The sequence below is a fragment of the Hetaerina americana genome, unplaced genomic scaffold (assembly GCF_022747635.1).
Source record: "Hetaerina americana unplaced genomic scaffold, ioHetAmer1.1.p SCAF_53, whole genome shotgun sequence".
In the NCBI taxonomy this organism is placed as follows: Eukaryota; Metazoa; Arthropoda; class Insecta; order Odonata; family Calopterygidae; genus Hetaerina; species Hetaerina americana.
Genome location: NW_027287128.1, coordinates 1,954,567 through 1,981,944, shown reverse-complemented (window position 1 = coordinate 1,981,944; position 27,378 = coordinate 1,954,567). Strand labels below are relative to the sequence as shown.

At 37.6% G+C, this 27,378-nt stretch overlaps 1 protein-coding gene across 1 annotated transcript in view; it reads left to right on the top strand.

Annotated features, from left to right (window-relative positions):
- The first annotated feature begins 10,629 nt into the window (after positions 1-10,629).
- Positions 10,630-27,378, top strand: part of ens (MAP7 domain containing protein ensconsin) — a 202,334-nt gene continuing 185,585 nt past the window's right edge. The window contains exon 1 of the mRNA XM_071593201.1: positions 10,630-10,727. Coding sequence (XP_071449302.1) covers positions 10,667-10,727 — 61 coding nt within the window. The 5' untranslated portion in view covers positions 10,630-10,666. The remainder of the gene's footprint in view (positions 10,728-27,378) is intronic.

Here is a 27,378-nt window from a genome sequence, read left to right as displayed (position 1 = left end):
TTTTCACAGACGCTTCAGAGTTTTCGGTTGGCGCCGTCCTTCAACAACTCACTTCCAAAGGATATCAGCCTCTTGGTTTCTGGACCAAGAAACTGAGTGACGCTGAAAGGCGTTACAGCGTTTATGACAGAGAACTGTTAGCAGTATATAAGGCAGTGCTCCAGTTCCGGCATATGGTGGAAGGACGAACCTTCACCATCTATACGGACCATAAACCCCTTTCTTTTGCATTTTCCCAGAGGCATGAGAAGTGTTCCCCCCGGCAGTTTAGGCATTTGGACTTAATAAGTCAATTTACCACTGACATCAGGTATGTAGCAGGTAAAGATAATATCGTAGCAGACACCATGTCCCGCATTCAAAGCATTTCTGCCTCCATAGATTACTCTGCACTAGCTGCTTCTCAGGAGTCTGATCATGACCTTGTCAATTCTCTTCAGAATTCCTCATTAATTTTGAAGAAAGTTGCTTTTCCTGGTTCATCACACCCTCTGTTATGTGATATGTCCACTTCCTCAGCCAGGCCAGTGGTCACCGAGCCTTTCCGAAAACAGGTATTCCTCAGCATGCATGGATTGTCCCACCCTGGCATTCGACAGACAACCCGCCTAGTAGCTGAGCGCTTTGTGTGGCCTTCCATGAGGAAAGACTGCCGTGCGTGGGCACGCTCATGTTTACAATGCCAGAGGAACAAAATCACGAGACATGTTTCGTCCCCCATTGGTGCTTTTCCCATTGCCAGTGCCAAATTTATGCATATTCACATAGATTTTGTTGGGCCTCTTCCATGCAGCCATGGTTTTCGCTATATATTGACTTGTGTTGACCGCTTCAGCCGGTGGCCTGAAGCTTTTCCTATTCAAGACATCACTGCAGAAACTGCCGCCAGGACCCTTTTCCAGAAATGGATTTCGTGTTTTGGAACTCCCGTTCGCATTACCACTGACCAGGGGCGGCAATTTCAGAGTAACTTGTTCCGGCAGCTGATGCAGTTGACGGGGGCAAAGCACCTGCAGACATCAGCCTATCACCCAGCAGCCAATGGGATGGTGGAACGCCTTCACCGCCAGTTGAAGGCAGCTATCCGTTGCCATGGTGGTAACCAATGGACTGATGTCCTGCCCGTGGTTTTCATGGGTCTGAGGTCCACATTTAAAGAAGATATTCAGGCAACGCCTGCAGAGGTCATTTATGGCCAAACACTTCGGCTTCCTGGAGAGTTCTTTTCCCCTTCCACTAGTGCCATTGCTGCTACTGCAGATTATGTCACCACCCTGCGGCAGGGCCTTCGCCGACTCCAGCCACAGCCAGTCTCTCGACACGGAGCCCGCAACATTTTCATGTTTAAAGATCTGGAAACTGTTTCTCATGTATTTTTGAGAAATGATAGGCTTCATCCATCGTTGGATCCTTCTTATGATGGGCCATTTCCAGTGATCCAGCGTGGTCCAAAGACATTCAAGCTGAAAATCCAGGGTAGAGAGGTATCTGTGGCAATTGACCGCATCAAACCAGCGTATGTTGTTAATGATGACATTTCTAGTGCCCAGTTTGATGAAACTCCATGGTTAGTGCCACATTGCCCTGCTGCTACCATACCTAGGGCGACCAATCCTACTGTTCCTCAGCAGCCTCCCATATTACCGCAACCTAGACGATCACAGAGAAGAGTGCATTTTCCCAAGCATTTAGCTGACTTTATGACTTAGGGGCGTTTCAATTTTTTTTCCATCTCCTGTATGTTATCTGATTTTACTTTGTACTTGCTGATGTATTATTGTATAACAGTATTTGTTTTTTTTTGTGTGGTATTATGTACCTGGCATTTGTTAAGTAATTTTTGTGTTTTGTGTGTTTTACAATCACTTCATGAAGTGCCAGTTACAATTTCTCTCTCTTTGCAAGAGTATGCTCCGCATCTGCCAAGGGGGGTGATGTGGCGGTTCATTTGTTGATGTAGCAGTTCATTTGTTTGTGCGATTCAGGGGTGTGCCGCGAGGTGTCACCCTAGGCACTGCCCCCAGGAGGAAGCATTTTGACCCACGCGGGATGAGTCACTTCTGAACCTCAGCCGAGCGTTCATCCCTCTTGTGCACATTGCGCCCATGGCAATATATCTTTCCATGTTGTCCTTGGTCTGTTATCCACAGCACTCAGAATAAATCTGCTGTTCATTCAAACGCTTTATATGTGCTTTATTAGTATTTCCTAGCACCGCCTGCGCTAAAATAATTTCCAGCACCCCCACAGTAGAGTTCATGAAGGCATTTATAGAGTAATTTTAGAAGAATTTATGAATGTATTAGAGTGAATGTATATGAATGTATTAGACTGAATGTATACAAATGTATTAGACTGGAGTATACTAGAGGAATAGGTGACTTACCCAGAACTTGTGCATGTGTCTGACTGTTCATGTGAGTGGCAGATGAAGAGATGAGATGGGCAATGTTAGGTAGAGGAGTAAGAAAGAGGTGTCTATTATCACTTATGGTCTTCAATGTATATGTGGAGGAAATTGATAAAGAGGCATGGGAAGAAGTGATGATAGGAATGATAGTCAGTGGAGAATTCATAAAATCAGTTAGGTTTGTGAATGCTCAAGTTTTAGTTTTCTAGTCAGCTAAGCATTGCTGAACACAGCAGAATTAGAAAATTTGTGTATTTGACATTCAATGAAAAGCAGTGTAAACAAAACAAAATTTATGTAGACCAGAGTCAATGCGGTTAGAAATATTATGAATTAGCATATACAATAATTGTTGTCCAGAAGATGTGAGTCATTTGTAGGGGAAGTTTTCTTTAGGATGGATTTTAGGATTCAATTCTTGCCGGTGAATTTTACCAAACAATATCAGTATCGAAAATACATTTCAAAATTAGAGAGCATGGAGGCAAAATGCATGCAATTTTAGTGGCATAGCCAATGATGTGCTGGTACCTAAATTCTTTTGTCCAAAGTGGAATTGGTTATGCACTTTCCTGTCACCAGTCGCACAAATTTATGAAGGCACTCACTATTTCAGTTTGAGATTTGATGCTACTATGTTAATAACAGTGGATTATGAATCCTTCAAATTTTTAGACCATATATATTGTTTGGGAAATGGAAAGAAAGTTTTCCACAGGTAGTGAGTAGGTACATATACCTTTCTACATATAATGAACCCAGTTAGCTTTTCAATCCAGTCAGTACTCCTTTAATGTTAATATGTGATTTTGAGGTAGAGTTGATCACCTTTTATTTTGAACAAAGGAAGATATTCCCATATTTCCTGGAGAAAAACAAATCATAATGCTCATCAGAACTAGGGTAATTTTATTTATATAAATTAGTAAAATGTTAATACTATTTCATATATAATGGATAAGGGCATATTTATTCTCCTCATACATCACGAGGAATATATTTTTCACTATCCCTTGAATTCTGAGATTTCAAGAACACAGAGTGGCCAGTTAATAGCCAAATTGACTATGCCGAAAGTTATGAAGAATGAAGTTAGTGCCAATTTAGTTAAATGAAAATTGAAAATTCAAATGTCCAATATTTATTTCCTTTCTAAAATGTATTTGTGCCATCAAATGTACATTATCCACATTACATATATGTACTTAATCAGTGTAATTGGCATCATTATTTAGGAATTTGAACAGTTCCATGAGTCACAGTAGTCCAGGGGTTGGACTACTGACCGGAGGGCCTGGGTTCGATTCCCAGGCATGCCTCCAGGGGCACCTGCAGCTGCGCCCAATCTATGTGATTTTTCGGGTACCAGATCTTCCTGGGCAACCATAACTGGCATAGGGAAAGGAATTGGCCCCCCAACCCTGATGTGTGAATTTCACATGTCATATAGGGCTTAGTACTGGGTGAACTCTACCATCACCTACCAAACCGACCTTCGGGTTGATTACTGTGTTTATGTTTTATAAAAATCCATGGGGACAGAAATTTTAAGCCTATAAATAGAATTGATTCAGCCTTCCATAAATAGGCATCATTTGCTACTCTTGGATAGTTAACATGTTTATTATTTTACTTCCAGGGCTAACATAAGGTTATTTGATATACCTAAGCAAAGAAATTTTAGGTTCTCGGGTACATTTTATTGATGAATAGTTATGCATTTGCATTCATCATTATTACTAATACATCCCTCTGTCAGGTATGATACAGCCCTGTGCATCAGGTCCTATAGTTAACAGGACTCATATTCATAACTGTGCCCCCCATCAGTTCATATGATAAATAATTGAGGCAGCGCTCTTCAATTGCCTTTTTAATTTGACACCATCACTTCAATGGCCACACCACTGGCTGCAGGTACCTTTACAGATGCCTCACAGAGGAACAGATGCTGAACTGACTACCTTTTGTCTGGCTCCTATCTTTCAACCTAACCGCCATGTGTGACTCTAACAAGAGTAATTATCTCATTGATCCTACCACCATATCTCTAAGGATCATTAGAATGCATGAGCCCCTCCATCACATCAAGATTATAGTCCATTGGGACGGATGAAGAAAATAATTGCATCTATTGCACAAAAAATTAAATAATTTTTGGGAATTTTGCTTTAATGAATATTTGAATCAATGCATCTACATCACATCAATTGCAGCTGAAATTGGATATTCTATGGACATAAATACTATATCAATCACAGTTTGCTTTGTTACAGTATTGCTAGAGTCACATCCTTACATCTTCATGTTTTTATAAATTTTTATTTTGAATAATAACCTTGAGATCTTAATATTGTTGCTTACAATGTTGCAAATATCCTTAAAGCAGTAGAAACTGGCCTCAATTTTTTTTATTAATTGTGTATATGTACGACAGGACATATAAAAAGGAAGTATTTTCTTGAATTCTCCTTGGTGGTATTTGTTAATCGCCAGATAAAACTGTTCCATCAATACCTCTAGGATTATGACATTGAAATTCATTATACAATCAAACATTTTTAAGCAGGTCTACTGCAGTGTTGCAATTTTTTTCATGTGAACTACAGGATACTTACTCTTAGGTTAATACTTGAAATTCATCATTGCACACCTTTTAAATTAACTCATTTTTTGGTTTATTTTACCTTGTAAATGTTGAACTAGGAATGACATTTTTTTCGAGTTCACTGTATTCTATTTTCGAGTTCACTGCCTACTCAGTTGAAATCAGATGGTATCCAGAGTTTCAAGAATAGGGTATATACCTGGTTACTTGCTCACCCACTATACTCATTGGATGAATTCTTTTGTGACAATTTTCATCACATTTAAGAAAGTATGTTTATATGTTAAATAATACTTATATTGACGACATTTAATATGGTTGTACCATTTTTAAAATGAATAAAGTATTATTATTATTATTATTTCTACAGATAAAAATGTTATGTCATTCTTTTGTTAGGTAAATCCAAAAAATATTCTTTTATACTTTTATTATTAAAATTATTAAGCTCATTTAATCCATCTGAGCAATATTGCATTTACAGTAAAAAACCTAAAAATAGTCTGCAGCCACAATATATCTTTAATTTTCCTTTTTAGTGCATTTGATGAGATTTATTTTATTTTGAATATTTTTACAAGTTAAATAAATCTCTTTACCATCTATTCTTTGAAAATGTCAATTCCTTATTAGATAACTTTTGTTTAGAAAGTTACAATTTGAAAATATTTGTCTTAACATGGATAGAGTGCTTCACTTTCTCCCTGAGATGATAGATTTTTAATAAGTAGTACTTGAACTAAATCAAAGAGAAGTTCTGATACTTGCATCAATGTTTCCTTTCTTCTCTAATAACTAGCAAGTTCTCTTCATCAATGATTTCAAAGATCTTGACGTTTAAGTTGTTTTTACCATTGTTTTTGAGATTGTGTACATTAAAATAATAATTCTATATTTGCCTTAAAAAGTCCAATAATAGTTCTCCATAGTTAAATGAAAACAATTTTCTAGATTTAAAAAATCAAAAATTTAACAATCTATATTTATTCATGAACAAAACAGACACACCTGTAGGGTATAATCGGTCCTGTTTGGTTCTCATTATGTGTTCACCCTAAATTCCAGCATCATCTAAACTTAACAGGGCTGACCTGACTATGGTCGAATTAGTGACTGGCCACATTTAACCCTAAAAATAAGGTTATGTGGAGGTTGTAGTTCTGGTTCATTTTCATAGAATTAAAAATAGAACAGATTGAGAGTCATGTAGTTTCCAAGTGCTTAAAATACCCATCTTATACCCATGCCAATGCGGTTGACTGCATGGCTATTCCATGGATTCACTGCACTGCCTCTCTAGCCATTGAATTGGATACAGACTAAAAGTAATGCAATATTACCCAAATTTGTTATGTGTCTGGTGCAGAAGGAAGTTCCATGACATAAGTATCACTGCTTTAGATGAATTTATTTATCATTAATTCATCCCTGGTGTGATCTTGCAGGCCTACTAAATAGAACATTTGTGGTCCAACCAAGATCATCAGTAAGCATTAAATCCAGGTTAAAAGACAAATTAAGGCTCATAGAGTAAAAGGATGAAGCATACTGATATGGCACCTAAATTAATTGAGAATTCAATAAATAAAAAAAATATTGCCATATAAATTAGATTTGTATTTCATTTTGAAGCAATATCTTCGAGGAACAAGCGCCAAACGGCTGTAACATATTCTGACCGGCATTACACTAGACCACGAGACACTACGCCATTACTATTTTCATAAATTAAGAGACTCCATTGCACAGTGTTAATTGTCAATACTTTAATATATATAGTTTGATACCTGAATTTACTTTAACTGAATATGCCCAGTCATTGTGCATGATGATTGGTAATCACATGTGGATTTAAGATAGAGGCATGTGGTGCCTTGTCCTACCCAAAGAGATATTCTCTTTAAAAAAATATTTTTATCAGACTAATCCCTTAAGCTTTCCCTCATCATTCACCACTTTAGGCAAAACAAGAAAATTGACTATGGATCAAACCAACTGTTGGGAGTTTTAAACTGTGCATGCAGTTAAATTGCATCAAAAATTATATTGAAATGAACTGAATAAAGTAGGTCACTTTTTCCATGAATGATAAGTTGAGAATTAGAAATTTTAGGTACAGAAAGATGACAAAAAGTGGAAAGGAACTGTTGTTGACTTTTAATAAAAATGTATATGATGAAGTATATTTAAAAACACTATTAGTTATATAGTTTTTTGTACCTGAATTAATTCTCAAATAAAAACAAAGAACAATATGTATAACCTTAAAAAAATAATGCCTTCAGAAATTAATATCTACTCCATAATTGGAGGAAATGTTCTCATCCAACTCTCCATCAAGTTACAAAGCCAATATATATTAGCATTGTCTGACTTCATGTAGATTTGGAAAAAAGTCATTTGGATTATTTCAAATACATATGTTTATTTTTGTGAGTTCTGTTTATACTTATGACATATATATGAGGTGGTTTAAAAAATCCGAAAAAGGGTATTTTTTACAAAAAATGTCAACAGAGAGGAAACTTTTTTCTTAGTATTCTTCAAAGGTTAGAAAATTCAACAAAATTTTACATACATTTTAGTATACAGTTTAAAATTGCAGTGAATCAGTAATTATGCATATTAAAATCCAGGCATTATTTATTTTGGTTTGATTTTGTTTAAAAATCAATTAAACAAGATATTATAATTCAGCAGGCAAAAAATCATGAACAAGTTTTTAAGTAGCCTATATATGATGCAGAACTGTTCAATTTTTGCTTGTGTTATTGGTCCTGAATGTTGCCCTATTTTAGGACTTTACATGCTGAATCTGGGTTTAAATTGATCTGAGGAAGAAAGAAATTTCCTGTAAGGTACAGAAGGATGCTGTATTTTTTCCAACAAAACTAGATAAATATATAAATATTACCATCAAAGGCTCTACAGCTGAGGAGATTGTATTTGACTACAATTGAAATTATAAATAAGCAATCCTTTTGTATTAAAATTTTTATTACATGAGGCAGTTAGATGAATGGTATGCCCTGTAATAGCAAAGTCTTGCTACACTGGGGTAGCGTACAAATGGTTTTGAGAAGAAGAGGGATGCCTACTCTTTGTTGCCAACTGCAAGGTGCCTACATGAAGAAGTTATTTTCCCCATCAAAAAGCTAACATCAATAGTGGTGGCTTGCCTAGCTTTTGTCTATGTCCTTCATCCCATCTTTATCTTCTTATTGTCATTTCCTCTTTTTAAGATTAGGTGATTTACAACTTGCTTTGCATTCTTTTGATCTTAATTAAACAATGAGAATAAGAAAGACTCAAAGTGATTGTGGGTGTACAATAAGAGGATATTTTTATTTTTTTGTTGTTACATAAGTGAAAACACTAAGCATGCCAAGAGTACTAGGACTTCGAGTTAACCAGTCTTTTAGAAGTAAAGCTCATGGAGGCTCAATCAATCTACAATAGTAATGCCTGTATATACAATGTTCTAGCATGCATGTTTATGGAAACAAATAGGATTGAAATAGGTTAAGCAAATGAAAAAGTTATTGTTGGTAATGAAATTAGTAAAATATTTACACAGAATAATGACATAATCAAAACTGGATAGCTAATTTCATTCATAACCATTAGTTTCATCAATCTGATAGAATTAATTATCTATTATTCATACCAGTCATTAAAAATTGTAATAAAATTATGGCAATTAATGAATTAGCGCCTAGTTATATGATTCTAGGCAATATATTGGCTTCAGTGCATGACTAATATTCATTTAATATTTAACATTTTCAGTCACTTAACTTTGTTACATTTCTCATTTCTTCACCTAAAAATAGAAATTTTCATTTTTAAATGTCTAATTGATTTGAAGGAAAGAGATTTAAAAAGTTGTCCATTGATTAATTAACATATAAGTTGATTAATTTCATGCGGCTATTTTTTATTGTGAATCAGGAAACATCCTTACATAGAGGATTCAAAAAAATATTTTGAAAGCAATTATTTTTTCATCGTTCATGCAACTATTCACTGTGAGTTATTGTATCAATTCTTTTAGAAATGGATTTAAATATCTATATGAGAGTTTCTAATTATAAAATATCACTTCATAAGTAATATGATTCAAATTAAACTTTTTGCCATAATGTGAATTTAAAAAATAGAAAACTATAAAATGGATATGATTGGAGGAAGAGAAAATTTTAATTTTGCATGCAACATTTACAATGGATGTTAAATTTAATACAGATTTTGGGAGTGGTTGGTGTACTGTGTGATCCAGTTCAATGAGACAGCGTGTAGTTATTGTTTTATCATTCACCTAGGGGTGGAATGGAAAGTAATGGCCTGCTAATTGTGTCTTTGAGCCTACCTCAATGTCGGATATTATTTTCAAGTTTCTGTTGTAATAGACAGGAATACTTGCAGTTATTGCCCTAATGCGACAGTACCATATGGCATTCTGACAAATTTAGGAAATTCTGCTGGATCAAAATCAAGGTGACATAAGGCCATAGGAGCGCATTCAATAAATGCTGTGTACTGAGAGGCATTGTGCAATTTGTGGTTAGTGACAATTTCGAATAAAAGCAATATAAATTCGTCATGTATTGCAATATATCCATAAAAAGGGAAAATCTGCGTAAAATTGAGCTCCAAAGCTGCAATTTATTTTGCCATATGCATAATAACTGTTTCTTTTTATGCCATGTTTCTTGATACTCAAGTTATCATAAAATATCATGGATACCAGGTAGCTATTTATCACAACTATTGGTCAGTCTTCTAAAGTTATTTTAAAGATAAACTAAGACATTTTAAACCATCTCTCCCAACTAACCTGTGAAACGCAAAATATTAGATGTAAAAATATGTTGAATCAGAATTGTTTTTTATGAGGCTGCATAGGAGCACAAATCAGCATATAATAAATTGATTTTAGCTTTAAGGAGGTTGAATCTGTAATATTGACGCTGGGGCACTTTAAGTTATCTTATAACCAGAAAAAGGGAAATTATAAAAGCAATACAAGTTGTGAGAGAGGCTGGAATACTATAGAAAGGAAGTTAATAAACAGCACAAACGATAATGGTCGGAACATACTTCTATTTTTATACCCTAGAATCTTTTGGCAGTCTGGAATCACAAATTTAATTTCACACCGGTTACTTTTTCACGACTAACCTTTTGTGCATCGACCTTGCTATTATTTTCGCTTCTCAATGTAAAAAGACGCGCTTAAATCCAGCATAGTACGAATATTTCAATCATCAAGACCTAGAGAACCAAATGGTAATTTATTTAGGGGCCATAGGCTATTCATTTTCCGGAGTTAATTTTCGGAGCACGCATTTAATCACTGTGAATCGTAAAAAAATAAAACATTTTGTGGGCTACGCCCATTACCCGCTCTGCAAACCTTATAGCACAAATACACCCTTATTGCGGATGTCATGTAATCGCTTCGTTGATGTTTAACAATTAGATTTACTCAATTCAGCGACGTTTAATAAACAACAAATTTAGAGGACAGCGCAGAAGTCACAAGATATCGTAAGTCAAAAAATATGCCTTGTTCAAAATTGTGGCATTAGCACGACGCCTTTCCGTCTGCTCTTGTTTCTTATGATATCCGTCATGCATTGAAGTGGATGACTGGTGCTAAGATGGCTGACGTTAAGGATTGCACTGGGGACCTGCAGAATATAACAGGTATTGTGACTGGAATATTGACTTAGCACTCTATTATGTAATATTAGTAGAATTATCAACTAAAAATACATGCTATTTCCTTGGGTCTATGTATTTTAAGTCATTACATTTGCTGAAAAATGTAATTGCCCATGGCCTACTATCTCGGATCGGTATGGGTATTTTATCTTGATTCAATTTACTACTCTATTCTTTTAACGGCATCCAGGGTGCTTCGAAAATAGAATAAAGTTACTATTTCACTAGCAAATCGTTTGAATTTGGTTATAAGTAATCGTAATAGCATTTATTTTGTCTGATTTGTATCTTGTTAATCACACTGCGATGGCCAACGTTTTGTGTACTCAAGGTTTGAACCTATTATAATTATGTATAACGTGATAGAATAGGAAAGCGAGGTTTTGAATTTTTATCGTGTGTATACAGAATTAACTGTACTTCCTGGGATCTGTTACTGCAATGCATGGCGTTCAGAACTACTGAACTGTGACATGGGAGTTAAAGAAATTTCATTTAACTGTAGCCACTGATTAACAAAAAATGATATATTTCTGGTTGTAATACTGTTTTAATGAGTTTTGGGTAAATGTGGCGAATATGTTTTTTTTTGCTTCGTCCTATCGATATGTCAAGAGTTAAATGTTTTTGTTATGCATATCCAAATGGATTAGGAGTAGTCAACTAAGACTAGTTAATTTATTTATTGCATAACTAATTTTTTTGTACATATTCAGGTATACACTAACATTTTTGAAGTTATTTAAGTTGTAACTAGACCGTGAGATATTTATGCAATCCGATTTATTACAGTAATAATGTAACAGTGTTTAATCCCAGATATTCGGTGGTATATATGGAGGACAGAAGAAAATCATTGTATCTATCGCTTGATATTAATCTTCGATTGCATTTTACCAGCTTTTGAAGTGTCGCAGTTTTTATATTTAACTTGTCATGCGATTGCGACTATCAGTAGATAAAGAGATTGATTCTTATCCTGGAGTTATTGTCAGCATAGTCTGACCTCAGTAACATAATTCAAGTGTGAAAATGCTGTCCGCTATGTCTGACAGTAACTTCCAGGGCAGTTAATATTATAACCATTTATATGTGACCCCTGTGACTCGTTGCATATTGATTTTGATGGCGTGATATTTGCCCAGATACTGAAAGTGGTAACCAATATTTTAACAAATATTAGTATTTTGGCCCAATGCGCGTGGACAGGTTAGGGTGTAGCGCACAGTAATCACATTAGTGAACAATATCGCAGTCAAACATAGGCCCGTGTTAGGTTTCGAACCCACAACCTCTGGATTGGCGTAAGCGTACTCTGCGCATTAGTCGATCTAGAATGGCTCTATGAAGTTTCATCTTGGTGAAAACTGTGTTCATATTATTTTTGAAAATTAAATGTTTGGTGAAAATTGTTAGTGTTTTGGTTCGTTTCCGCAGACCTCAATCTCGCATCCATCCTTGAGCGGACTTTTCGGGATGATACTGTTCGTTGCTAATAATTTGGTGATGTTAGGTTGTGTTTAGGTAGGAGAGGCAAAGAAATGAATCGTTTTTCAGTCTGTGACCGTCCAAAACCTACCTTAAACAGTAGAATACCAAGCGTAATAATTTAATGTCCGTCGTCTAAAGGATATCGTGAAAAAAATTTAATTCCGACAAGGGTATAATTTATCGTGCTTTCTGAAGCCTAATAATACTCACAACGCTTTAAAAAATTATTTGATTTTAGCCGAATGCCATTTTGTGGGTAAATAGATTTAGCTTACTGCATTCAGAATGAATGGCCATGTGAGAACTCTGATTAAATCATTCATTATGTCATAGCCCTCATTCATCCCTCGGGTTTCATCTTGTTTCTCATTAAACCCATTGTAGCCATGAGAAATAAACGCTTATTAGCTCATTTGTTTTATGTTTACTCTCTTCAAGTACACATTAGCCGACCCTTATCTCATCAAGTTGAAACCCAAGGAAGAATTTTTTTGTCCGAGGAATTACGTAAATTCTCGTTCATATCGATTCTTCGGGAAATATTTAGACTATTATTTGCAAATAATTAATTGTGTCTTTCTCACCTTTGATTTTTTGTTCTGCGTTAAAGGGATCATGACGAGAGGATTGGTGTACTTCTATTTGTGGATGCTGATTTCAGTTGGCATCAGAATGAGTTTTTCATAATTGGAAATGTAGATCGGTCTTATTTTTTCCTCTACTCAGTAGTTTACCTCGTACTTAAGGATTCGAATATATAAGTTTAATATGTACTTAAACCGTTTCAAGTATATTTTGTTTAAACTGCTGCATGGTTGCAGGAATTTCTCGAGGTCAAATAGTTAATGTGTATTTCACTGGAATTTAATTAGTGTTTGGGAGAAGCAATTTGCAGTTTCGCGTCATTCAGTGGATTGCTCTTGTGCGAAGCCAAGGTTATGGGATTCATCGGAGCGAGAGTGCGTCAAGTACGAGTTCAGAAGTGTGTGCCTTCACGGCAAGTTCACAGGAGGCAGCGAACACGCCTAATTGGATGGGGGCACGATCATTTGCGAAATGAAGCCGGTTGAGCGTCATAAACTTTAGGCTATAACATAGAAAAATGTTCGACTAAGTGTGACCTCTCTCGGAAATAATTTTATCAGGAGCCTTCTATTCCCATTAAATGCTGCGGATTCTGTGCATCACCACATTGATTGTAATCTTAAGCTTTTAAGATAAGGTAACGTGATTGTCATGAAGCCCCCTACAAAATCTCTTGTGTTTTAAATAGCCGTGGATTAGATAAGGTACAGGAAAGTTATAAGGCGCAGATTAATTCCTTCAAGAAATGCTTGATGTTCGGTTACGGGCTTCGCCCTCGAAATAATTTCGCTAACAAGGCTTTTACAGGAGTAGAACATAATTAATAGTTGAATCACGTCAGGGGATATTGAGCAACGTACTTCATCTAAAGTATTAAAAACCTTAATCTCCGTGCCCTATGTTTACGTGGATATTCTGTTATTTCGATTTGCCTCGTTAAAAAATTCTGGTGCTGGCGAAATGCTTGAATCTAAGAGAACTCCATTGGGAGTTAGTCTAAATTAAATGAAAAATTTCAGTGAGTCGCTACACGCTGTTGGGAAATGAAAGATTTTTAGCAGTGGAACCGCAGGTTCTGAAATTTCTTAAAGTGGACCCGTGCCATCGGCAAGCAGCAAAAATTTGATATATCTCTATTTGTTTTAGTTTTGAGTAGACATGGTATTGCCAAATTCTCACAGTTTGCCCCTCCCTAGTTTGTTCAAATGGCTATCTTGTTGGGATTCCTGGACTCATTCTCATCATTTTAGCGAATCAAACATTTGATGTCTTTAAGTTCTCGGAGATCAGTGGATTGGAAAAATATATATCGCAAATGTGCTATAGAACTGCCCTCGGAAAATCATGTGGCTTTGGTGCGAGAGAAATGATAAACGTTCATCAATATTTGATGCCGTTTATGATAAATAATAATGACATCCAACGGTATTAGTAAGAGCAGGCTCACTAGAATTTTTGACTCTGCAGTTTCGGTATAATTTGTTATCGTTCGATAAAAATAAAAGTGATGCACCTTACTTATATATTGGTGTTATTAGTTGTTAGGGGAGTGACCGACGGCTAAGGTCATTTTAACCATTGGGGATAGTTGGTTAGTTAAGTTGGTAGGGTTAGGATAATCAGCGAATGGAGCAAGGGCGGAAAGAAACCCGGCGTCGGCATAAGCCTACTCTCAACGAAACGGCGCAAAGGGGTTTACAGTTTTAACGTCCCATCCAACGGACGGTGAGCTCACTTAAAGTGCTCTCCACATAGCATCTCAAGGAGGGATCTGGATACCAGAGACAAATAGTGCCACTAAAATTTTGTGCGAAACAAAGGATATGGGATTAAGGAAACACACGGAGAACTTATCTTGTGTTATGTTGCTGCCCTCGGGTTGGGAAGCTTGTGCATTAGCCACCGCACCATTCCGATCCCTCACCTGGTATATTTGATGGTCATCCCATGTGTGTTTACCATTTGCTTAATGAAGGCTTGAGTGTGCTGTTGCGCTGGAATTTTTTTTGTTTAAATTTTCTTAGGCATCCACTCATTCGTAGGCTTTGCAATCAAATTGCATTCATCTTAGCGAAATTCCGTACTTGAATGGATGCACCCTGCGGAAATTCTATTGCGAAAGGATTTTTCACGTTGGGGTTGGATTGGTTGACTGCAGTTATGTGATTGAAAATCAGCCCAATCCATGGAAACAATAATTGCGAGAACAAGAGAAAAAGTGAATCGACTCTTGGGAAAAAACCCATAAAGAATACGTACCGCGGTGTAAGTTTCTCTTTTTGACTAATGTGTAGAAACAAACGGGCGATTGTATTCGTGACTGCCTCGTCTGTTGCGCTCGTGAGATGAAACTCGCTAATACTTTTGAAGAAGTTTAGGCGACTTGTGGCGTCGTTTGCTTGACGTCACATGGAGGAGGTTGAGTGAGGTCATCCGCTATCCTCGTGTCATGCCGTGAATAGCCCTCGTGCTTTAAATGCTCTCCAAAATTAAAATCCATGTGTATCATCATTCGCCAAGCACGCGGAATGTGTGCCCTAGTGTCGACACCTCGCGGACTCTTTTTCTCTCCTCGATGATTTTGAGGAAGAAAGGTTTACACCGTTTTCCTCTCACTTCTGACATCGGAGCGATCTTTCTGTCACACTGGCGCAGTGTTAACCTCACGACACGAATGAGATTGAAAATGTTCCCTAAGAATATTTTTCACTGTTTTTAGTTGTCACTGCTGGTGTCATCGTTTGAGGGACACCCGGCACAACTTGTCCATTTCTCCGAGGGGACCTTCTTCCGCGACAGTGGATTTTCCCTCCGTAATGGCCTTTGTTGCTCAAAGAAATTTGCCGTGCGGAATTTCTCCATGCGAAGGCAACCCCACGTGTCCCAGGAAGTGCATCGAAACGAAAACTAGAGAACAATGATTAGAGAGTTTGCCTACTTCTGACATAGCTGTGTCGGTAGCTTTCGAAAAAATATTGTTCTCCCAGAAGCACCAATTTAGGCGATGCTAATTGAAAATCTTTTCTCTCTTCGTCACAGAAGCGTGACCTTTCGGTTCGTATTACACGGTGTTGTGTACTTTTTCATGTTGTGTAGTGTAGTTGATTGTGCCTCCGAGCGTACTTGTTTTAATAATATTATGCACGAATTTTATTTGTGGGCCAAAGTTTTTCAGTCTACTTTTATTCAGGTTTCATCATATTTTGTTCTCATTTGACGGAATCATGTGATCTACACAAGCCATTGATTGATGAAAGTTATTGTGTCCTTGTATATAAGACCACACCCCCAACCGTGACAACAGTCGCGCTTTGAAGCGTTCAGGAAATTCAAAACCATAGGTAAAAACGTGCTGTGCGTTTTTTTCAAGAAAAGGTCCCGTTATGGAGCATATACGGCCTGTTTAAAAATGATTATTGCTGTAAGAGGTGCACAATTGTAATAATTGTTTTCGATCGACCGGACAGTAGTTGCGACCAAATTCGTATTGGGCTGTGACTGGACTCGACCCCTCCATCTTCGGTCGGCAAGCGAGCGCGTTGCTCAAAATGCTAGCAAGCCCCAGGGTGTAAGGAAATCTCTCACTCGGTATTCTCGCATTAGGGTGTCATTTCGGAGCGCTGATAGGGTAACGAGGTCGGCATTCGCCGAGAACCGTACCCCCCTAGATTTTAGATATGTACCCAAAAACAATCCATGTTTTCTTTCGTTAGCCCGTCCCTTTACAGTAACCAAAGTTGTTCGATGAGAGGAAGTGAAATTACTGTTGACGGAGGTGGAGGGAAAAAGACGGATACGAGTAATAAGGACGTTATATTTTATCTACCCTCCAGCCCCTTTCAATTCTACCGGCGCTCAAACTCCAAAAGTTAGTGTAATAAGCTGATTATTGCTCAGTGAATTCGTGCTGACAGGTTAGGTGTTCGCGTTTTAGCTTATTGAGAAATGGTTGTCGTGGGTGGGCAGCTACTAATTGATAATCGCGAGAAGACGTTCGAATTCTACATTCCTCAGCTAGCTGCATATTGTGATCATTCAATTGCGTGCGGTCTATGATTTTGTACAGGAAAATCTCCAGTAAAGATGTTTCGATCCGCGACAAGTTACCAGGAATAACCGACAATTTATATGCAACTGTTTCAGAGTGTAAAAAATCATTCGCCTTGACTGGGATTCGAACCCAGATCCCTCAGTATCCGGTAGAGTGCTTCAGCCAGTTAAGCTATCGAGGCGTTATCTTAAACTCTGAATTTTTCACTCCGTGAAATTGTTGCATTGAATTGCACATTAGCGGATGACTCCGTTAAAAGTTACTCTTGCGGCATCTCCCGCAGTTTCTTTGGAATTTGACAATTTATATATTCGGATGTCGATGAAGGTAGGTATCCATGAGGTAGCAATACACTATTTTTTGTAAAAAATAGGAGCTTCAATTAGTATTACTCGGCGCATAATGGATGCCATTTTTGAACTTTTTGAGTTAAATGATTCATATTAAGATTAATGAAATCGGAATAATTGTTTTAAAATATTAAAACGTACGTTTTCTGTTTAATTTTATTTATTTGTCGAAAAAAGAAAATTTCTACGTTTCTGTTGATTTCAAGCTGCCTTCACGAGGTCCTGTGTTTATTTAGTCCGTGCGATGCCTTAGCGTGGAATAGAGTTGGGATGCCCTGCTTAAAATTAACTCTTGGCATGTGGCCTTTTTAATACTCGCTAGTTCATCACCATGGGTCTCTCGAGAACTTAACCGTTGTTCGTGAGAGAAGTTTTCACAACTATTTTTTTCGTCCAGTGTAAAGGTACATGTATCATTCCTAGAGCATACGTTTGTGTATGTTTGTTTATTTTGGTCCCTTTCAAAAAGCCCGAAGTCTCTCTCTGCGTCGTTCATCCCCTCCCGGGAAATCATATCAGTCTCTGTATCATGTGGAGCATCTTCGGCACACGATGGTATGCGCTGGTGGCCCGAGGGTGAGGGAGGGAGTCGTCGTCTACCGTCGAGGTCTGGGCCAAGAAGCCGCGTGGATCCGGAAGGCACGGGGGAATCCAAACACGAGGATGACGGAAATAGCCGGCGGTAGGCGAAGGGAGTTCTCTCCTTCCCCCATGCTTCTTCCCTTCCCCCTTGCGGCCCGAGCGCTCCTCAGCTGCCACTCTCCTCCTCAGCTTCTCCTCCTCCTCTCTCTCCATCCTGCCACGCAACCTTGTCTTTCTTCTCGCCCCGATGGTCGGCGCCGCCGGGAGGAATGAGACTGGCACGCTTGGCCCCTCGCCTTGCCCCAATTGCCTCGGATGAGATGGAAGTGTCCCGATGGACGGACACCCGTATCATTCGGTGGTCTTCTGCCGATCCACCTCACTCTGCTGGATTTAATGTATGCTTCTCACTTCCGTTGCCCCCGGGGCACATTGCGAAGGGTTAATGGAAACGACGATGACATGTTGTCGATTTTTTAGCCTCGATTCCGTCAGATCTCATGATTTAAGTTCTTCTGGAGTTGCACACCCGGATTGGATCACGAAGAATTGTTTTCACTTCAGCTGGGGAGTGTTTTGGTATGGAGGTGTCCCATTGTTGCGTGCAAGCGGTCGCTGGTATCAGTGAAAGTGCCATTATTGCTGCTATCGCCGAATGTGGAGGTTTAAATTCATTTGATGAAAATTTATTAGTGCTAGATTGTCTAAAGTGAAGTGGCAAACTCAATAGATAGGGTTTTGTGGCTATGTTCAGGAAGCGAGGGCCGTCAAAACTGAAAACTCGTGTGTCGTGCTGGATATTTGTGAAAAGCAGTCATTCAAAACTTAAGTTTGATTATATATTGAATGGTTAGCAGTATTTTACCCTTATGGTTGGCTTTGTATGGACAAAAACTGTGCAACGATAAATGTCTTTTCTACTTGAAACAAAGCGCAACCCGGCATCTAACTCTACAACAAACCCATCTTCAATTCCGAATAATTCTTCCATAATTCCAACATACCTATTCTTTTCCTCCCCCTTGCCTAACGTTCTCCATTCTATCACAGTCTTCAGCATCCGATCGCCAATCAAAATGCTCTGCATTCAACTTCCTGCCTCCTTTGGATTTCTGTTAACAATCCCATATCCTCCCCCCGTCAATTTCCCTCCGCGTGAAAGCTTCTTTTCCTAATGCAATTCTTCTTTTTATGTCCCTACCACTTAGACCTCCTTGGTCCACGACACTGCCAAGCTATGTAAACTGCTCCACCTGCTCTAGTTTTTCCCCTCCTATTTTAACGTTTATTTTAGTATTCTATATCGTTTTACATTCCCCAAATAAATTTAACAAATTTTTGAACGCTTGTAAGTTAATAATGATCTCGGGTTGCAAATAAAAGTTTTATAAAATATAAAATTGCATAAAATGTTCCTATTGTATACGTTCCTTGCCTTAGAAACTGTAGGTAAATAAGCGCAGGTCAATATTCTGCGTTATAGCTCTGTTATTTAAGGTTTGGAGTTTGATCTCTTCTACCGCTGTATCTTTGGTTTAATTTTTATTCAAACAAGTGCTGTAGTTTTTGTTTGTAAATCTGAAGGTAACCATTGCATTAAGTTTCCATGGCTTTTTTTACGTAATCGGTGAACAATCTGGATAAAAAGGTATACCATACGCTTTCGGAACCTGGATACTACACACACTGTAAATATTTTTTTCATTTAATGTCATGAAATGGTTTAATAAGTGTGGGTCGAAGTAGGTTACAGTACTTAGTTGTTTTGAAATGTTAGGTTAGAGCTCATTTCGTACTAGGCAAAAAGCGGTTGAAATCCACATTTCCTTCCAGCAATACTTGCAAATCTGACAGATCTGGGCCCAAAAAATCACTATTGGGCAAGCTGTGAATGTTCAGATTCTTCTATATTTGAAACCGGGCCCTTAGGTCAGTTACCGAACGCTAACTTTAAGGCTACCACGTCCCTATATTCTTTACTTAATTTTGAGAAATGGAATGCAGTTTCCATCGTCCGTTAATTCTGCTTTTAATTATGAGCTCTACCTGCTGAAGTGTGATGAATCCGAAATCTCCTCAAGGCGGTGGATGTGTGAAGTAGGCACAGCATGAGTTACGTGCGCTTTCGCCATCGAGAATAGGCTTGCTTGGAATTATTTTGATGCTAATGTGTATGACTTTTACTTCATATCACCCGGAAACCTTTTTCAATTGATTATTTCATCGGCTTACGTTTTTAAAAATGTCCATTGGTTTCAGAAAGTCAATTTTGGCAATAAAACTGGTCTCATGTATGTGTGAGCTATGGTGGGGGATTTTAGCACGGGAAGGAAAACTTTTGGAAGGAATTTTTGGAGCATATCCAAGAAAACTTAACTGGCTTCTTTTGAAGATTCGCAGTCTTTCTTCATTTATGTTCTGCCGTAATGATTAGGCAAAATCTTTTGGAAACGCTTTCTTTGCCCAAAAAAAGCTGGTGTTGCCCTCTGAATAATACGATCGTAGTAAATAAATTGTACTTCTGTCTCAAATGCATCGAACGTAATCGTCTAATGTTTTCCACTTTCCCAAAGGGAGTAAAGAAATCGTTTTTATTAGAAAAAAATTATTTTTATCTAATTACAAATAAAAACATTTTATCTGCAATGAGACTGTGGAAGACCAATTATTTGAAAAACAGTGATGCCACTTCATTTGCCTTTTGCACTGAACTTATATAACGGATACGATTCTGCGGGAAATAAGAAAACCGATTGGTTACCGAAAAAGTATATGCCCGAGAAAATATTATTAATTAGGATACCGTTTTGTATAACAAACGCAAAGTTATAAAACTTAAATTAGGTCACCAGTTGCAAATTGCCATCAAGGCATAGACTTTAAATATGTTGATAGTTAGCGCGATAATAATCTTTGTAGATCTGTGGAAAGAGTGAAAATGGGTCATAGAGAATAAGGAGCACACATGAATAAACATTAATGTTCAGTGTGTGCCTCATCAAGCCAAGAATACTCGTTAGGCTAGAACACATGCTCGGAAAATTTCAAACGCAAAGGCTGCTATTAGAGGCCAGAATTAAAGAGTTAACGCAGGGAACTCAATGGCACAAGGAAAGGAACTGTCCTCCCTGTTCTTAATGTGCGATTTTCACACGCCATAGGGTATGCACTATTTCCCTCTCCTATAAAAAGGAATCTTCAAGTTGATTACTAGGGATGTGGGTGGACGGAAAATACGTAGACCCAGAAGACGATGGGTGTAAGACGTGGAGGCACATTGGAAACGTTTGCGAATGACAGACTTTAAAGGAGGTGAACGATTGAATGTGGACCATAGAAGTCCTACATCCAGGGCTTAAGTATATCGGAGGAAATTGGAGGCACAATGATTTAAGTGCTCCTTAAGTGATATTTGTACTTTAAAACGATGGTGCCGTTTACCGTTCCTCAATTAAAAATACTTCACATTCACCCACGTTCACGTAATTTTTTATTAATTCGTGTTACTGATATTTAGTGCCGTAATACCACCTGCCAAAATGCCCTCGTGCCGATTATACAAAATGATGCACATGTACTCCTTACCGATTCTCATGATATTTTTGCCGGAAAAACTGAAAATAATGTTCTCTTGTGAAATTTCATGAAATAATCTATGGTCTTGGTGCCTCCCAAAATCACAGTTTTAGTCTGCTTTATCTCACAACTGTATCGGTTATGTTTTGGAATCCCCATGTGTTAAATAAATATCCAGAATAAGGGGAACTAGGAGTGCAAAAAAATTTAAGTGTTGGCAGAATTATAGTATACTTATCCACGTTGTTAAATATGAGGATCTAACTTCATACCAGTCCCCTTATGGAGCAATGCCTATAAAGAGCCCTACTGGTGAACAAAAACTGCTAAATAATTAGTGTAAAATGTTTTTTCTGATTTTCTTACCGCGTGTGAGGAAATTTGATTTTTATCAATGTCTGGGCTGCATTAGAACGTGAACTATAAATTAATCTAAACTTTCCCCTGTTAAAATTTTAATTGAGTTGAGTGAAAATCATTTTCATACATTCCTACTCATGCACATCGTGGCGGATTTTCACTTAATCCAACAATTTCGAGACCTATCAATTCTTTTAATCGAAATATTGTATATTAAATAATCATAGTGACCGAATTATTGAATTAAAATCAGTGGGAGGGTCTTTTGCATCTGATGATGACAAATTAAGAACGAAATGTTCATCGTCTTACTGTCTTAATATTTTCCTCCGATACCATTTCGGCTGTGCACGTTACGTACGTTCGTGTGTGTCGGTCTCTAGATAAGCAGTGGTATTATAATAATGGGAAAGTGTCCCCTGGTCGAGCATATTAATTTACTCTACGGGCTGTTGAGTTAATAATTTGATATTCCAAATTATGATGTGTTGAGAAAAAAGTATTTATATTTTGAACCTATTATTTCTGCTTAATATTATGAGGAACTTAGGCAGCGATAAATAACAGCACTGCGTTTAATCCATGAATAATCGACCATTTCGCTGCTTTGGTGAAGTCAATTTTACTCTGCTTGATCATTACTGAATATTTTCCGTTTAGTTTTCTTTTGAAACGATATAAATTTGCATCTACATCGGAATCGTGGAAAATATTCAATCGAAATAGGCAATTCCGGCGCTTTTTCTTGCTCCTTAGGGTGAACTGTTTTTTACTCGAATTCTTACCAGGATTGCAGAGGCTACGGTAAATCAATCCCAATTCCCTTTATTCTTGTAACGTTTTAAAAATATTTCAAACTATAAACTCTAAACTGATTCCCCCGCCGAGCTCCATCCAGCTATTTGGAAGCTGTTTTTCGTTGGCTTCCAAACGTAACGAGTGGTTCCCTGCTATTTCTTTAGTCTTCCTCAAATTCCACTGGCCAAAAAAAATACATTTTGAATAAGTGTACTAGTGAAAATTCAGCTTTACGAGGCTTGGAGTATATGCATCTACTTTTACTTGAGGGGATCGAGATGGTGCGGGGGCTAACGTACTGGCTTCCCACCCTGAGGGCGCGGGTTCAAATCCCGGCGGTGTTGAATATTTTTCAGAGGTATCTCGATCCCTACTTGAGGTGCTTTGTGGAAGGCACTTTGAGTGAGTACGCCGTCCGTCGGATGGGACGTTAAACTGCGGACCCCTTGGCGCCTTTCGTAAAGAGCAGGCTAATGCCGACGCCGGGTTTCTCTCCACCCTTCATCCTTTCCTGTCCATCCCCTATGGCGCAAATGACCTTAGCTGTCGGTCGCCTCCCCTTAAAACTACTACTACTACTTTTACTTGAAATGTCATTTCTTTCGTACTTAGTTCTCGATAAAATTAGGGAGGTACGCCTAATACGGAGCCTATACATAGTTTATACTCGTAGGTTTAGTTCTGTCCTCGCGCTATTCACGACCGAGGAGTAAGAGAGAGAGAAATTATTAGCAAATATGTCTTGATATTCAAATCCCTTTCCTCCATATTTACGTGGTCCTAATCGTGTGCACTAGCATCTCCTGTCATATGCCTTTGCAGTGGCTCTCAGGGTATTGTGCAGATGTAGGTCCTATTTGAACGGTATTATTAATGTGAATTCCCATTTATTTTAACGCCAACCTGTTTCCCAGGAGTATAATCTTAGCCTGAATAATCGGTGCATTTTATTTAACTACAGCTTGTTTGGGATTATCCGTTTAGATGGTGTAATTTTTAGTTACGGAGTGCATACGTTATGCACGTATAGAATTTGTACTGTCGCAATAATGTTTTTTACTGAATGGTCTGAATCAAATGATTTTGTGATTTTCTTTCCTTCGTTCAAGGTTATTCTTTTTTAAGGCTCGCATTATTGTTGTTCGTGATGCATACCGTTTGATGTCTATGGTATGTCAGCGGTTCGCATTTTTGTGTGTCTCTGGAAGAACATAAAGGACACCTGTCGCACCTCGTATTGGGTTCTGTGGATTTGTTAACACTGATGTGGCGTATATCACATCTTTGGACTACTCTTATGAAAATATAACGTTTATCGCTGGCCTAAGGCTGCGCCTCTTATTGAGAGGTCTATGTGTAGTTAAAATTCATGAATATAGTTGTCTGCTTAGATTTTCTAAATTTTTAAGCTGGGTTCCATCTAACCATTCCTGCCGCCGTGGTTAATTTTCTCAACCGTAATTATAGAAAATCGAAGTCGTCCGTTAAATTCATTGAGTAATCAGGGCATATGTATCGTTCCCATTTTATGGAATGCTTACTGAATTTGAATAAGTGTCGAGAGTTGTGTGAATTATTAAGGGTCTGTATACTTAGATTGTTTTTTCCGGAGAGGGTTTGGAGTCCATGACCTAACGTTTTACAAGCGATATTGTTGACTCATTGCTTTCAGCGTATAACTTCCAAATCCTGAAAGTCATACATTCCTGAAAATATTTATGCTGCAAATGAGTTGGCCTGCGAAAAATTATCTCATGAATTTGACTCATTTTATTCTCATTTCCCATGTATAGAAGCAATATACGCCAGTGAGTGTTATTCTTGTTCCAGTGTGTATATGCACGAAGGAAGGATTTAGAATCATGAGGGGAGTTCAGTTACGAATGAGTCATTGCCTTTGACTTAATGAGTTCGTTGATCCCATCATATCTCAGGCATAAGTGGGAAAGCATTGCTTAAATGCTGATCATTAAACGATGCAGCCCCACTTCATTTCTTATGTCTGTATTTTTCTACAGTTTAGTTAAATCGCTGTGTACTCGTGTATGATTTCACTAGATTGAATTTCACATTTTATCGTGATATCTTGGAGAGTTGTTCAGGTTCATGCCGTTGGAGAAAAGCCAATCTCTGAACTGATTCAGTTTTGCATTATTCAAGTATTTTATTGAGAATTTAATTTTGAATGAATTTTTTTGAATATTTTAGTGAATTTTGATTGCCATTTTCTAAGGTTGTTTGTGTTAGAGTTCGTCTTATTTGTATAACAATTTGATTATTATAGATTGTCTACCGATGGAAGGTAGGTTTTGCACAGACTATGAAAATGTTTTCATAATATCATTATCTTATAAAAACCAGAACTTAGGTGCAACTGCAAAGCGTAACCTTTCTATAAAATTACTATGTCATTTTTCAGGTATTTTCACTTCCTGCCTACCTGAATGCCTTCAGAGTTGAATCTTCATTTACTTCGTTTACTTAGCAAACTCACTTCTATTATAGCCTTCATATTTTCCCCACTTCTCCTACCATGCCTACCTTTTCCCATTTTTTTAAAATATCTATCCTTTATCTTTTCCCTTTCCAAATCACGTCTTTGAAATCTCCTATACGTCCATCTTCTTTCCTCGTAGGCCTGTTTAGCACTGTAATCCACATTAAAGCCTTAACTAATCCTTGCCTAAATTATTTATTTAAAAGTTAATTTCATCAGTTCCTTTCTTTTGATTACTTCTTGTGCTATCACAGTCCTCCTCCTAGCATTATAACTGTTATGACCATTTTATCTAAAATGCGGACTTGAGAGAATTTTCTCCCCATTTTATGTCCTCTTACTCTGTTGTTTAACGAGGTCTTTCTTTTCCTCTGTAATCGTGTTTCTTTTATTTTAATATGATTTGTATTTATCCTCTGCCTCTTAAATTCTTCCAGGAATATACTCGACTTTCTCTGGAATCCCTTGATTGATTAAATGGCTGACGCCCCATCATAAAATTAAATCAATTCCTCTCTAAATCAACCCTAGCGTATTCCATGATTCTATTGCCTTTTCCTCAGCATGTAAGTCATCTCAAGACGCATGCAAGTCAAAACTGAGAATAACGAGATGTTTGAGGAATACATTTCACGAGTATAGAATGAAAATAAAAGGCAAAAATAGACTCACGTCTTTGCTTTTATTTGGTTTTCAGTTGCTATCAGTGATACATATCTAAGCACCTGATCGCTGCTTGAGGTTCATATGTGTCGTTAGTAATGTATCGAATTATTATTGTTATCGTTTTCGTATCGGAATGGTATATCTTGACGCGAGGACTCATTCAGGCGTTCCCGTTTCACTAATTTGTTTTTCAAAGTACCCGAAGACTCCAGGTGTTCATTCGGAGCATTTCGACGCGAAAATTTCCAGCCTACTGCCCCGCGAGGCAGAATTAAGCTAGAGCGTTTTTGGGGCACATCAATGGTTTGCATTTGCGTGATCGCCAACTTACCCGCCCTCTGACCGGTTTTAATGCCATTCCGTTCTTTCCCTCGGGTGTACGGCTCCCTCTGTCCCTAGACTTCTTCAGCATCGTCATGATATCGTTTCACGCATTGTTTTGCTGTGCAGAAACTTAAGGGCGTTTGGTTTGCATCCCTATTATATTAGAAATATTTATCAGTTGGCTTCAGTGCATCAAAATTAAAGTAATTTGGGCTGCTGCACGTTGCACATAAATTTTTGATAAGCTTTTCATATGTTTCATTGCCCGGGTTAAATTGGCTGAAAATGCATTGCTTAGGACCGCTGCTGGTTTGTAATTAATTTTTTGTGTGTTAGAATGTTCCCTGCTTTGAATTTTTACTCCAACTTCCCTCTCGAATTTTCGATGTGTTGGTACCATTTAATTTATTGCGTCAATTGGCTTGCTGAACTATTGAGTTTCACTGTTAGATGTGCTTTCTATGTATGTGTAATTAATTCACCGTTTTTTCAATTCCGCCACACATCTGATTTGAAAGAGGTTTTGAATTATTGATTTTATTACAAATTAAGATTTGTTGAATTACCTGTGGAACAATATGTCCCAAAGTAGTATATTTGTTGTAACTTTGGATACTTTTACAATATACTTACTCTTAGTATTGAAAGTTATCATCTCATTTTTACTAATAGTTAAATTCTTAATATGCCTCTAAATAGCATTAATATCTTCACACTAATAGTAATACAAGGCATGCTCTTTTTAATTAGATTTTCGTTTTTGAGACATTTCAATTGATGTTAGGAAACATGAATTGAAGTAACTCAGGAACATTTTGATAACATTTATTCATTTAGTTTGTTGTTCTCTTTTGTGGCTAAATATTTCTAGATTATTCTCTGTTATCACTCACTAAGCAACCCCGCCATTAAGATAATAGTACTTCGATAATCTCCACGTCACCCAGATAAGTACATATTAGTTCAGATGGAAGGTAAATACGAGTATTCAGCCGATTATTTGCTATAAGTTGTGCACTCAGATTGTTGTATATGTTCGGCAATGAAACCTTTTTCCCATCAGGTAAGAAAAACTGTTTGGAAAGCTTTCTGCCTCTCTACGTTACATCATTTCCTTTCGAGTAACCTCGTAGCTAAGGTTCTTTCAGCTTAGACTTATGAGGATAATAAAATACTCTCGTATTTTCAGTTGCTCTTGGATCGGAAGACAGCTTCTTATTACATTTAAGACCATGTTAATCCCGCTCATTGCAAAGCCTCACTCCAAACCCGAGTAAGGAGACTCCCGTCCTGTGCTCATTCACGTCGACACATCCTTTGTAACGAATTGCCAAGACTTAGGGTCCGCTTTCA